The sequence below is a fragment of the Dermacentor albipictus genome, chromosome 6 (genome assembly GCF_038994185.2).
Source record: "Dermacentor albipictus isolate Rhodes 1998 colony chromosome 6, USDA_Dalb.pri_finalv2, whole genome shotgun sequence".
Classification (NCBI taxonomy): domain Eukaryota; kingdom Metazoa; phylum Arthropoda; class Arachnida; order Ixodida; family Ixodidae; genus Dermacentor; species Dermacentor albipictus.
Window position 1 is genome coordinate 7,321,024 of NC_091826.1, and position 14,984 is coordinate 7,336,007.

The following is a 14,984-nucleotide window of genomic DNA, read 5'->3' on the forward strand; positions in this document are numbered from 1 at the left end:
GTGCTCGTATACTCTAGATTGAGACAACGGCCTGCTGGACTTTCGTCCTGACGCGGTAGTCTGCATCTATTTCCCCACGCGAGACTACTAAACTTAACCGCCGTCGTGGGCGATAGCGCGCCTCGATGACTTGCAATAGCGCCCACGGCCATTCAGCGAACGCGTGCGTCGGGAAAAAGTATACGTGCAAACCATTAGCGCGTGGCAATACTTAATTGGCTTGAAAATCTAGCGGGTCCCGGTACACGTGTGTTGATTGAAATGCTGACCTATATGCTAAATATTAACGCGATAGCGTTAAGGGCCCAGTGTCAAAGAAAATCCGGCGTGCAGCGTCGGTAGTCGCTTCGGCAAAAAGAATTTCGAACCAAATTCCGAACCGCGCATACCCAACCACTCTTCTACCACCAAAGTTGCTCATACCTGAGGTCTTTCATTTTTTTACAAAGTTATTGCTCGGAATTTTGAGGACGGTAGCCCACAAACAAATGTAATGAAAAAAAAGAAAAGCGTTTGCCTTCGCGCATAGCTTTCGCCACCAGCGTTTCCCGGTCAGCATTATGGTTAGATACGCTGCAGTTACCCGGAAGCGTGAGAAGCAGTCAGGGATCTTTGAATGCTATCGCGTTCCATTCTTAAAGGCGAAGCTTAAGCGTCCTCCAAGCTTTTTTTTTTTTTTTTTCGTTGATCAGGTTCGCCTTGAAAACGTATATCTCATTTGTCAAGTATAGTCGTGAGCAGCTGCAAGAAATTCATTCACGTGGCAATACATTCGATCGGAATTAAATAGTAACGGTAACATCAAATAGAAGGCGGCATGTTACATATGCCAGTTTATATCATTGGATGCAAATGGATCACACCCCAGCAGATTTGCTGAGGTGCCTTTGCATGTAGTCGTGCTTGGAAGTTTCGGTCGCGCTTTGAGTATTAGGTATGTAGACATCGAGATGAGCCAGAGGTCGCTCGATCAACAGTCGTGTAGTCACTCTGCAGGAGCCAACTTTGTGAGGACGAAGGCATACCTCGTCGAAACGTCATTGGCCCCAGCGCTTGTTCGACAAGTAATGTACAGGTAAGTGTAAGTGACAGGAACTTACACATTTGTCAGTTTTAATGGCACAGAGCCGTTCTGGCTCGTCGTATACCGAATGCGTCGCGCTGCGGTACTATCGATGTCGCGCTGCACTGTGTAGGCCAGGTTCATGTCCGCGTTAAGAACAGGGCTTTAAACAGCGTGTGTTTTCGTCGGCGGAAAGTATAAGTTGGTGCTTATTCACGTTAGCCACGCGGTCGTTGACCTTTATTTATTACAAGTGCGACAAACGCGCGCCGGGAGGAACGCCCGATGTTACGCTGGTAAAGTTACAGTTCCCGTAAGCTACCGCACGTAATGCGAACCCGGATATAATTACTGGGGTCCAGCGTATACGCGAATACGGCGATGTCTGGGCGAGGCTCGTCCCCACGTCGTCATATTCCTGCGCTCTTCCCCCGTGAGCGTGATCGATGAAGCAGTGATTTTTCAGGGGCAACCACGGAAAGTGTGGACGCAATCGGAGCCAGAAGGCCCTGCATTCGCGCCATTCAGGTGTTATGTGGACATTCGTTAGTCATCTGGGTTTGCTTTGTTTATCGTCTGGGTTTGCTTTGTTTGTCCACGTGTACCAAGTATACGTGGACATAATTCGTTCAGTTCAATATTACACGGGCTTTTATTTTATGACACGGAATAAAATATCGCGCAGTAAGTAGAAAAAAAAATGCTGAATCGGGTGTCGCTGTGCGGCTTTCTCAATTATTATTTTATTCTAAAGATTTGATGAGTCCAGAGTTGGTAAGCTGCTGAATTAAACTGACAAATTGTGTGATCAGACAATGAAAAAGAAATTTTAAAAAAGAAGTTTGACTTGCTCGATCCACAGAGTAACCGAACCCGCAAGCCATCTGCGTCTCTCTCTCTCTAAATATATGGGAATCTAAGCTTAATGTTGCATTAAAACGCGTCAGTGACAATTATTTTTGTAATTAACAGATCTCCTTATCAATCACACATGCATACCGATTAGGGACCAGTAAATTATACTAATTTTCTTTGCAAGAGAAGCAAGTGCTCCTCTCTAGTAAATAGGTCTGTGCACTGCGAAATTACCTCGCTCTCAGAACAAGCTACTCAGCTGCTTACATCTTTTGATGTTTCCAGCCACAAAATTGTGCCACCGAAATATTCAGTCATTCGCAAAGATCGGGGTTCACGTTGCGGTGGCGTTGCCTTCATGATAAAGAAAAGCCTCCGATTTGTTCTACTGCCAGATGTGTCAGGTGCTGAAAGCGTGTTTTGCAGGCTTCTTTGTAACAATACTACTATTTGTGTGGGTTGCTTCAAGTGATGAGAGCATTTCTGCCATTCATGAGTTTCTACACCGATATGTTGACAACTCTAGAATTATCCTTATGGGAGACTTTAACCTTCCGGACGTGGACTGGATAACTATGCATCACACATCATCTTATTCAGAAATTGTTTTTGCCCTAATGTTATCGTTTATTCTTCACCAAATATTACTATAACCGATGCATAAGCAAAGTTCAGCAAACAATATCCTTGATCTTATACTAATCAGTGATCACTTTTCAGAGCACCAAGCACAGACAGAAATTATTGAAGGCATTTCTGATCACAGCATACTGCTATGCTTGTTGCCTCTAGGCTGCTCGATAAAAACGTGTTGTAATGCATCTATACTACTCAACTTCGAGAAGGCAGATGACGCCAGCACATTAACCTACCTTGCACAAGAATTTCAAGCCTTTACTGAAATAACCTCGGACCCGTCAATCGATGTGAACACAGGCTGGCTTCATATTAAGAATATGTTTTCCCTACTGCGTAACCGACTATGTTCTGTTAAAGAACAAGCGACCACAAAGAACAAGCCCATGGATAACTCGGGAAGTCATCCACGCAAAGCATCATGTAAAAAGGATACGTAACGCTACTAAAAATCACGGATCATGTCCATCCAAAATTAACAGACTATAGCATGCGCAGTAGCACATTTTAGACAGACAGCCAAAGAGGCCAAGCAACATTATTTTCAAGTAACGCTGCCTAACTTTCTGAGAAACAGCCCTCATCGATACTTGAACCATTTCCGCCCTACTAAAGACACGTTATCGGACTTGTCTCCTGATGAAAAACTAACAACGCTAATGCGTACAATAACTATTTTCACTCGAACTTCACAGAAGATGACCGCAGCCTTTCAGACTTTGGTAGCAGTTCAACATCGCGCATCGATCCTTTAATCATATCTTACGCGGGTATCCTTAACATGTTGCTCACCCTTGACCCTAAAAAAAACATGCGGGCCGGATGACATTCCAAACCATTTCCTAAAGAGACACGCAGAGTGGTGCAGCTGATATACTTGCGCCTGATATTTCGAAAATCCCTATCGCAATCACCTTACCCGACGACTGGAAAAATGCGAAGATTATCCCAATACACAAAACAGGAGATACCTCACTGCCCTATAATTATCGACCAATATATCTCACTAGCAAAGCTTGCAAGATTCTCGAGCATATCATCCTTAAGCGCCTAACAAACTTTCTTGGCGCTCACAACCTTTTAACCAGCACGGATTCCGCCATGGATTGTCAACCGTCGCACAGCTTACGGAAGTTGTGCATGATCTAGCATTTAACATCAACAACTGTAGCCAGACTGATATAATATTACTAGACCTTTCGAAAGCATTTGATCGCGTATGCTACAGTAAATTAGTAGAAAAATTACGAGGTTTTGTTGAGGATGGGGAGATTTTAGACTGGGTAACATATTTTTTTTTACAAACCGGACACAATTCGTACTATTTCAGCGTATGGAATCTTCGACAGTGTCTGTCACATCAGGCGTCTCCCAATAATCCGTGTTGGGGCCACTGCTATATTTAATTTTCATTAACGACATAACCAGAAATGTTGACCGTAACATCAAACTGTTTGCTGATGACTGAATTATCTACCAAACAATTAACACCTACGAAGGTCATGTTTCGCTTAGCAATTCACTAGACCAGCTAAACGAATGGTGCAAAAAATGGCAAATGACGATAAACACAACTAAATCAGTTTGCATGACGGTAATTAACAAGAAAAAAAACGACCTTATGATTTTCGGTACTTTATTAATGGCACAATGCTAACAAAAGCTCGCCAACATAAATACTTAGGCATCACACTAACTTCTGACCTGGGATGGGACGCGCACATTGCCGACGTGACCTCGAAGGCATTACGCAAGCTATGTCCGAAGATGTCTCCGCCTCGCGCCCACGTCGACTATAAGCTTCTCGCATATATACTATACTTTCGTTAGACCGGTTTTGAAGTACGCTAACACAGTTCGGTTTCCCCACTCAGTAACTAATATAACGAAACTGGAAAAAGTACAGTGGAAAGCGGTGCGGTTTATTTACAGCGCACAGATTCACCTACTCACCTTGCGGCCATTTCGGATTTAGCGACACGAGAGCGAAACAAGCACGGCTCAAATTTTTATTTAACTCGACTCACGACTATTGTAAGATAGACCTAGCAAAATGCATTTGTTTTTCGCAGTCACGATCATCGAGGCATAAACATGTAGACGCTATGACAGAATATTCATGCCATAATGACACATTTCCCCGTCGTGATAAGGGAATGGAATCGCCTCGACCCTTCAATCATTTCCGCAGACTCATTATCTCAATTCGCATCACGGTTAGAATCTATATCAAGTAATCAGAAACGCAGTCTTATTCATGTAATATGCTTTTCAACTCTTGTAAGCTATGCTGATTATCGTGAAGGTGTTTGCTGTTATTTCTGTTCCCGTTTGCTATCCTTTTCATGATGTATTCACTGTATTGCTGCGCATATCTCCTAGACATGTGATACCTACATTTTTTTTATATGTATTGTTACCTTGTTCTTTTGTGTTTCTTGTTTGGCTTATTGACGCGCAATGTGTACGTGCACATTTATTACCGTGTATTTCACTTTTGCATGCCCATCTGCTATGGTCCCTGATGGGACAGGCAGTATTGAAAATAAATAAATAAAGCTCTCAAGGCGTGAAATGAACGGATGGATCACGTTCCATCCTCCTCCTGGCTACTTCGACTTGCGCTAGTGTTTTGTGTGCCTACCTCGACGCCCCTTCCCGTGGAGCGTGCAGATCTGTTAACGATGTCATTCTGGCCACGGCGGCCGCGTTTCGATGGCGGCAGAATGCGAAGAATGCTCGCGTGCTTACATTTCAGCTGGTCACTCAGCGTTTGAGCAAATCACGTAATGAGCAGACGAGCGTTGATCTCCTCGTAGCAGCAGTGCGAGTGCAGCCTGCATGGTTAACCTATCCTTTATTTATTCCTCGTGTGCCTATCTGTGTAACCGTAGACTCGTTTGCACGTAGTATACCAGCGTTTGCTCACCCGGGGCTGTAGGGCCGTGATCTCTCGAGCCGAGGTCACCGTGCTGCCACATGTGCAGTGTGCCTGTCAGGCACGCGCGTGCGTGACGCGAGAGAAGCAGTGCGCAGCGGGACGAGCGGCGCCGCACGTGCGTGCCCGAATGCGCTTCAAGTTGGGCAGCTATGCGCTAGCTTGACGCCTTGGTTCTTGCAAAATGCAATGTAACCCTTGTTTGTCGATAAGCAGAACTGCGCAGACGCTCGCTGAATTACGGCGAGCTATAGTGCGTGAGCTTCCGGGCGTTCTCAAAACGTTACGTCCTTGTTAAACGGCGAACACCCTTGCCTTTAAAGAAAACATGTCACTGTACACGACAACGAGCTCAAACTGCAGCTTCGATGACAGAAGTCAAAGTTCAAAACTGGGTACTTTATAATTCTGACCACGTGAGCCGCGCTGAAATGTCTGACACGAAAGTCTAACAACGATAGCCAAAGTTAGCTTCACACTGCTTTCGCGTATCGCACCCCTTATCGTATCGTGTTTACTTGCCATGAAAAGTCGCCAGAAAAGAAAATATCGTTTGTCCCCATCAGCGATTCCATCGTATAACCTTGAAGAGACTAACAATCGATTTTTCTGGCACCCGTATTTTTATTGCAACGGAAAGATTGCTGGTCTGTGCTTTCATTTAATGCGAAAAACGCCGTGGAACATTTTTTTATCATAGTTTTCTTATCTGCATTGAGGATACAGTCATGCTCAAGAAACATGCTGAAACAGTGATAGGCGAGGGTGATAGCGGTTATACGCCAGCAGTGGTGAGAAGCGGACGACGAGTGCAGCTGTAAGAAAGTGCATATTTGCGGAAGCATAGTGTGGCTCATGAGGCGCAAAATCCGGCGTTGGTGTGACCACACGATGGTCCTAAAAGGCTACGAACCCTCGACCTTTAGTGTTGATTGAGGCACAGTTAATTAAGGCACTCGAACACAGGACATGTGGTGGGAGTCGCACCAGCGTCCTTTGTTGTTAATTAAGGTACATTTAATTAAAGGGCCCCTCACCTGATCTGGCCATATTTAGCTGACAAGCGCGGAGCATACATTGCGTGATAACGATCGTGTCTGCAAAGTATTGCATCGCTACGCGCCGCGGAAAGATCTGAAATTACAAACCGAACGCCGCTTTTCCTTCTAATCGCGGCCGCCGCGCTCCAAGCTGGAGGATGACGTATTCGCGTCCCTGCGCCTACGTAGTCGTGTCCGCAGGTGACACGTGACTTCGAGAATTATTCAAGGCACCATATGTTATTTGTGTGATCTCTTCTTGAATTGACGAACTGAAGTTTAGAGAAATAATAAAACACAAAGACGGGAATGTCTGCATGTTTTTTTGCTTTACTTCGCACCGAAGCAAAAGAGATGTACTTCCGCTTCGTCTGCTTGTTCCCATGGTCGTGCGGTCGCGTGCGCAGGTACCGAAACTATGCCATTTTCTACCGTGTTCCAGCGCGTGATCATGCTCTGCGATTCGCTTGTTCTGCCTCAGTATTCGTGTAGCACTGAATTATACCGCTAGTCATGTGTCCTTGTGCACAGAACGCAAAATCGTGCGCTTCGCGAAACGATAACAGCTCGCGCGCAACGCCGCCAATGCGCATCGTTGGAAAAAAAAAGCCAGGAGAAAAAAAAAAAGGAAGTGTAGGCGGGACTCGTGACGTATGTCTCACGCGATCCTCGAGGTCCGGCATAGGAGAACGCAGGGAAGGAATTTCTCTTGCGGAGGCGAGACGGAGCTAGTGGAGAGAGTCTAAGGCGTCAATATAATCGTGAACAGAGCTTTAGTAACCGAGAAATTGAGGTAAATGCATGACACGATTGACACGATGTTCGGGGTAAACGTCGGAAGAGCGTGTGATAAACAAAGCACGAAGAAATTAAACTATCAGTTCTTCGGGATCTTGCATTAGGCTGCTCTTTGCATCACCTACCACTCGGGCCGAACAGTTCTTTAAAGGGACACTAAAGGTTACCAGAAACTCAAGTTAAAGTGGTAGAGCAATGTTCTAGAACGTCTAATGGAGCCCGCCTGCTGAAATTATGGGTTCGCGGCGCTGAAATATTTTTACCTCGGCTATTAATAGGCCGACTTGAAAAATTTTTGCGACAGAACGCTCCCTAGGGGACACGTAAGATCTTCCAGCGTATAACCAAAATTTGGTATGGGGCCTGGTGAGGGGCCCTTCAAGGTAGAGGTAATTAAGGCACTCAAACGCACGACATTTGGTGGTAGTCGAACCCACGACCTTTGGTGTTAATTAAGGCTCATTTAATTAAGGCACAGTTAACTAAGGCATTCCAACACACGACATTTGGTGGTAGTCGAATCCACTACCTTTGTTAAGAGCTGCGCTCTAAAAAAAAACAAAAACATGCACGCTATACATCATCATCAGCCTGGTTGCGCCCACTGCAGGGCAAAGGCCTCTCCCATAGTTCTCTAACTACCCCGGCCATGTACTAATTGTGGCCATGTTGTCCCTGCAAACTTCTTAATCTCATCCGCCCACCTAACTTTCCGCCGCCCCTTGCTACGCTTCCCTTCCCTGGAATCCAGTCCGTAACCTTTAATGAGCATCTGTTATCTTCCCTCCTCATTACATGTCCTGCCCATGCCCATTTCTTTTTCTTGATTTCAACTAAGATGTCATTAACTCCCGTTTGTTCCCTCACCCAATCTGCTCTTTTCTTATCCCTTAACGTTACACCCATCATTCTTCTTTCCATAGCTCGTTGCGTCGTCCTCAATTTAAGTAGAATCCTTTTCGTAAGCCTCCAGGTTTCTGCCCCGTAAGTGGGGACTGGTAAGACGCAGCTGTTATACACCTTTTTCTTGAGGGATAATGGCAACCTGCTGTTCATGATCTGAGAATGTCTGCCAAGCGCAACCCAGCCGATTCTTATTCTTCTGATTATTTAAGTCTCATGATACGCTATACACGTTGCAACGCTATACAGCCGCCGCCAAATTGAGGCGCTCACATCTCCACTGGCTGCACGTCACATCTTCAATCACATCTTCACATCGTCAATAAAGCATCTGGTTACATGTAATCGGTTACTGAAAAAAAGTAATCGATCAGTTACAAAGCTACCTAACAATTTTATTCATTGCAAGTAATTAATTACATTTCATTCGTTACGTATAAGTCTGATTGACGCATATGCCGTACTCAGTGAACGCACGGGTTCGTCACCAATGCTCCCTCGACAACCGTCACACCTCGGCTTCGTCCTTGTGACGTCACTGCGTCTGAATCGGTGCCTGCATTTCGGCATAGCTCCTGAGCGATGCAGTGCATAAACAGAAACATTGCACGGCACTAAAGCTGTGGCATATATGCGATGCATATAGGCATAGACATTGCACGAGATGGCACGTTACAGTTTAGGACGAAATTAAACGCAATTGCGCGCACCGCATTTATTTGTGCAGCGTTTAACGGACCGCTTCACATTGGTTCCGACACACGAATTGGATCTGTTCTGCCTTTCTTTTTCTGCTCTCTTTGTTTTCTTTTTCTTTTCTTTTTTTTGTGAACACGTTCCGAACGTATTACAACGGACGACTGTGGAGATATTCAAGCCGGTTAATCAAAAGCTCATTATGACGACTGTCGCTCCAAAGGTTCTCTTTATTTTTAATCTTTATCTACGCCCCAAAACGCCGATGATGCTGAACAAAATGAGAGATTCCACGATGTCCCAGCGAGTGACTTATGCCGAAAGCTGCCACACACTGCGTTTCCCTTCGCAGCATAGACGACTGTACAACGGAGCTATAGGGTATACAGGGCACCGACTCGCAGCTCTTGTGTGTCGTTTGCTCTGAAGGGAGGTACGAGCAAGACGGAAAGGAAAAAAAAAGACAGCATGATAACAGTCTGCACAATAGACAAGACAATTGAAAGAGATTTAAAAAAAGAAAGACACTTACTTATGTCGGCACATTCATCGCCTTCTCTTCCCCGTCATTGTTGGAAGTCTAGCGCGTAGGTTCCGTCGCAGTGAGAAGCCATTGTGAGCTACAATTGAGCGCCTTGCCTATCTTTGCTCAGTGGCCAATCCATATGCAAGACGGCGCCATGCAGTCTTACTTTATTTAATGAGAGAAAGGCACATCGATCGGGACAGGCATTTACTTGCGGAGTGGGTGGACGTCGGGCACCGCCAGTGTGGACGTTTTGCTTTTCACACTCAAAACACCAAGTTGGCGCACGATGAGTGGGTAATGCATTCGCTTGGCGTTTATCCGCGCTGTCAGTATTTACTCGAGGCTGAAAGGTGGAGCTGCCAAGTAGGGGCAACGAGATGGTTGCATTAACAATTATTGCTCAGCATAGCAACTTTTGTTAACTATCGCTGTAAACTTGAACACCAAGTACAATTCTTCAATTTGTTTGTAGCAAATGTGCATCTTTTATGTGCGCTGTACTGCTGCTATACTGAGTGGGATGAGAGACCTAGCTCTATGAGGCACTCATTACTCTTGACCCTGTATCACCTTGAGATTTTATATAGTTGCAAGAAACAAATCCAAGTTCAAATAATTTTCCGGGCCCCCATGGTTCACCATCTGTGATTCAGAAATAGGTCTATGTCTTTTCAATATAAAAATGACTGACAGACGCATTTCCAGGCTCTTTCACTTATTGTAATAGTAATTCGCAGTATACATACAGGGTGTCCCAACTATCGTGCACTAAAGTATGCAAATTCCACGTAGCTGGACAGAACTAAGGTAATGTTGTTTGCCGTCGCATGGAGATACTCAGATTATTTTTTGCATTCCGCCTGATTGCATAATTAGTCTTAATTAATTAATCAACTTGCGTGTTCAGCCAGCACGCTTGTTGCACGTGCTTGCTGCTGACATCATGGTTGCGCTGTTTTAATATTTTGCAGAAATCGCCAGTTTCACCGATGTGCACGTGTTCACAACCAGCGCAAGGACACGACACCCGGGAACTTCTCTTTCAGTGTTACCATTGCGCGTAGGGACATGTGCGACGTCGACTTCGTACGACCGAAAGATTCGGGGCATGTTTTCGCCTACGCTGGGGACGTATGGCATCGGAATCGTTTTAACGCGATAGCGTTAAGGAGCTCGTGTCGCAGAAAAGCCGGTGTCGTCGGCGTCGGCGTCCGCGGCGTTGACCGTGAGCGATAAATAACGGCAGGCACTTCATAAATACAAAGCAACTTCCAAGATGGGCTGGGTGGGAATCGAACCAAGGTCTCCGGAGTGTGAGACGGAGACGCTACCACTCAGCCACGAGTTTGATGCTTCCAAGCGGTATAAACGCGCCTCTAGTGAATGCGGTGTTGCCTTCGAAACGAGCCGTGGAAAGTTATACTGCAGTGTATATAGGTAATTATGAACATGTAACTTACAGAAGTCGCAATTACATGAGTAGCGAAGTGCGTTTCCGCTGCATTTGTTCTGCGCTTTCGGCACATGCAGAGCCATCTTGCGGCAAACACAGAAGACCCCCTCCTCTCCATGTAGGGCGCTGCCTCGACAGATGGCGCGCCACGCGCGTATTGGAGCTGTGGAAGGACCGGTGCGAGGGGGGTCGTTGCCCGGACTCTCTCTCCCCTGACAACGCTTCCCCTTGCTGCCTCTGCAGAATCAAGCGTCCTTCCTTTCTTTAGATCACTATCTGTCTATCTCTCTGCCCGTGCCGATCACGATGTTTGGCTGGCGTGCATCATTTCCCCCTCCGAGATACCGAGTTCTTTGGTTCGTTCCGCTTGCTCAGGCGCACGTTTCGTTGCTGCGCCGAACGCCGCGTTGCTCGACCATATGGCTCGACGCTCACCGCGTCCGATGCGGGGCGCCTCGTAAGTGATGGCTGCCCTGTAGCCCATTGTCTTACACCCCTTGGCGGGTCGACGGGAACGCTGTCGCGTTCCACTCTTGAAGGCGAAGCTTAAGCGTCCTCCAATTTTTCTTTTTCTCTTGTCGTTGGGGCTGTGGTGACGCCGGATGAGCCAAGCGGTTTGCGACAGTTTGGATGAACGAGCTGTGGTGGCTCGAAGGCGACAGGTCGCGGCGCGAGGCAGCTGCAGGTCGTCCGCTCGGTCCGCCGGGGTTGAGCCGGGTTTTTCTGCACGGCGTGTACGAGCGAGGCGACCACCGGTTTCGTGCGACAGGTCGGGTGCACGACACTGAAGTTGAGCTACTACACATGCCGGTGTGCGTGTCCTTTCTGAATACGCTGAACGATATCCTATTACCGTCCCGTTTTACAGTAGGGTGTCCAGAAAAGGCAAGCGCCCGTCGGCTTCTTCCTCTGCCGTGAACTGTATGGCCGGTTCTATGCTGTTGAGATGCAAAGGAAATGTGTTGAAAGCCGTTTTTTTTAGTCACGGAGAAGCAATCGTTCACGTACTAAAGGAAGATCTTTGGACGTGGTGTGAAGTTGGAGAGGGCGCGAGACTAGTGACTCCATTGTCAAGTTCGCTGCGATGACTGAAATCGAAGCAGCCATTGCCGTTCCATGGACCTGCTTAAATATGTTCTTCTAGAACTTGAAATATGTATTGCCCAGACAGATCTGCAGAAGTTTGCGTAAGTCTGCAACGTCGATTGGGGTTTTTTCCGGTAGAGTTGGGTCTGATTCGAGCGCATCTGTGCAAACCTTCATGGCGAGCTCTGTTGGCACGCTCGTGAAAAGCGATTTCGCATCAAAGGACATCAGGATTTCGTCGTCGTCGTCGTCGAGAACTGTGTCGCGAACTTTTTTCGACGAAGTGGTACGAGTTCTGTACGTGCGTTTCACTTTTGCCGACTAAAGAGGAGATATGTGCGGTGAAGGCAATTCGACAACTTGTGCATGAGGCGAGCGGGTGAAGTCGATGATTGTGCGCATCGCATGAAGGAAGGAAAAAGATAGGAGGGAGCATGTCGCAACGCGATTGAAGCGAAACCCGGTGGACCAACACGTGATTGCACGTCAAAGTACGCGGTTGGTTTTAGTGTTTCCGCTCCGCAGACAGAGCCACGGCAGGGCAGCTCAACAAGCGCGCACCGAATAAATAATAAACAAATAATAGCTACTGGGAACCAAACGTCTCAGCAAATCTCGATTCTTGCACCGTGATCTTGACGCAAGAGGTCACGTGCTGGGCCACCACTGTGGCTTCACGGAGCGTTCACTTGCCAAGGCTGGCTGCGTGACGTAATGCTCCCTCCTATATTTTCTCCTTCCTTCACGGCGCATCGGGACGCCTGCTTTCTGTATCTTGGGTAATCCATACAGAGCGGGCGCGGAACCGTTGTTGGACACAATGAAAAAGTAAAGGGACTTCCGCTGTGGAGGAACAAAGTGGAACACGTCAGCCAATAGTTTCGGCAAGTCTCTTTGCAGTTTTAGAGTGGGATCACGATTCAGGGGGATGTATACGTTCCTTCGTCCTCAAGCATACTTCGCTTCTTGTTTTGCTATATAGTCCCGTTTGTCCAAGGCGACCGTCCGCGGGAAGTTTTACGATGTCCTCGTTGCTCTTTTCAGAGCCTTTCGTTCTTCAGGCATCAGCGGATCCCGTCTCTGCACGCTGACGACGCGGCTGCGTGCTTCTTCGGGGCGGGCCGGCTCGACACCGCATTTTCCGCGGATCCCTTTTTCGCGTCCGGCTTTTGAGCCAAGTTGTAGTTGAGACAGCTCGCCCAGTTTGTGTGCCCGCAAGGTTGGACACAGAACTGCGGTGAGGAACCTTAGAAGGATCCTTACGATGAGGTAGAACCCTTTGACGCTTGTTTTCATGCACCGCTCCATCATGCCACATTTAAGTTCCCTGTGTATTTTAATCACTTCCAATCATGGTTGCGTGGCTGCTCTGGGTAGTGTACAGGTCCATGAAGAAATCATGTGCTGCCTTTGCAATATCACATACATTTACCTCACCCTGCCTGTCTTTCAGTGCATATACCTCCCGCTCTTTCCTCTGCCAAGCGTCCATCTTGTTGACTGCACGCTGCCCCCATTTTTCACTGCTTCATAAATTGCTCTATGTAGTACATATACTCTACTACATAAGCATGCGCCACGCCCAGTTGGAGTCTGGAACCTATACGCCTGTAAAAACTGTATGGAGGTCGGTAAACAAACGTTATCGCGTTTCTGTACTTCTAGTTCTGTGGCAGCTGTAGCCGGGCGCTGCTGTGCATGTGTCGGGACAGTCCTTGGACAACGCCTGGCGGGAGTGGGTCCTCGATAAACGCGACCGTTGCTTGGGCAACACTCGCTGCACTGGATACCGCGGAAAGCGGGTCTTCCAAACGCAGAGCTACGCATATGCAGCGTGTCCGATATATGTATACTCTCATCGGTAATATATAGTGTGTCGTCTGAACTATAGGGCCGACTCAGTTCAACTACGTTGCACGTGGCCGATCGGAAGGTGTGTGCTGCAAATCCAGAGGCACCGTTGTGTATATACAGAACAGGCGCCAAGTAATATGACAAGCTCCTTTTAAAGAGAAAATTACTTGAGTTGTATTAATTAGCTTTCTACAATATCAGCAAGAGAGGTACTCTTACAGTGAAAAGAGGCTTGGTAAGCAGAAAAATACGCAAGAACCTTGAGACAGTGGCGATGCCACATTGAACTTAAGCAGGGAAGAAGTTTGGGCGTGTTGGTGAGATACATACAGACTCGGAAACAGCGCAAAAAAATGACACAGGGACAAGCAGGAACACAGGACGAGCGCTCGTCCTGTGTTCCTGCTTGTCCCTGTGTCATTTTTTGCGCTATGTTTCCGAGTCTGTAAGCCACATTGAAGTTACCGCACGAGTTCGTCGTGACGTCATAGATTTTGACGGCGACTGCTCAGGAGTAATTTTTTTTTTTACGTAAAGGTGAACCGTCGGCTTTTCGAACACGTACAAGATAGCGGCCCTGTACGTTGTGTTCTGAAAGTGCCAAGGTCTGAACGTAGCAAGTTTTGAAAAAAAACATTTACTGAGCCACCATACGGCCCGAGTGCTACACCACACACACGGCTCGATATTGTTAATCATGACCGTATAAAGCCAACTTTCTCCATAGTCCCTTGGCTATTGGGGGCGAGCTCCGCCACTGGAAGAGCTGGCGCCACCGTCGGCGTGACGTGGCATGAGGGATCACGTGGACACAGCGGCCGCGTCGGCTGCTTCGGAAGCGCCGAAGCGAACTGAAAACGAAAGTTTATAGTCCTACCTGCGCTGCGGTTCTAATTAAGCGGTGAGGCTTTCCCGCCTTGGGTGTCTGCTTGACAACATTTGAAATCACTATAATAGGAAGTGGCTGCCTTTGGAGGCGTGCAGCATGGTAGGTTGCTGCTCGGTGCCGCAGCGCCGGACGTACGCAACGGAGCCCGGTGTCAGCCTTATTCATACGTAGCCGCAGGACGAAGCTCCGTGAAGCTTGGCTCGCGAAACTTAGAACCGGCAAACAGCAATCGGCTACAACTCGG

The 14,984-nt window shown here is 47.3% G+C and overlaps 1 protein-coding gene across 1 annotated transcript in view; it reads left to right on the top strand.

The window, feature by feature from the left end:
• The first annotated feature begins 935 nt into the window (after nt 1-935).
• The window catches only part of Yod1 (Yod1 deubiquitinase), a 47,621-nt gene continuing 33,572 nt past the window's right edge, over nt 936-14,984 (top strand). Inside the window, exon 1 of the mRNA XM_065431154.2 lies at nt 936-1,075. Coding sequence (XP_065287226.2) covers nt 951-1,075 — 125 coding nt within the window. The 5' untranslated portion in view covers nt 936-950. The remainder of the gene's footprint in view (nt 1,076-14,984) is intronic.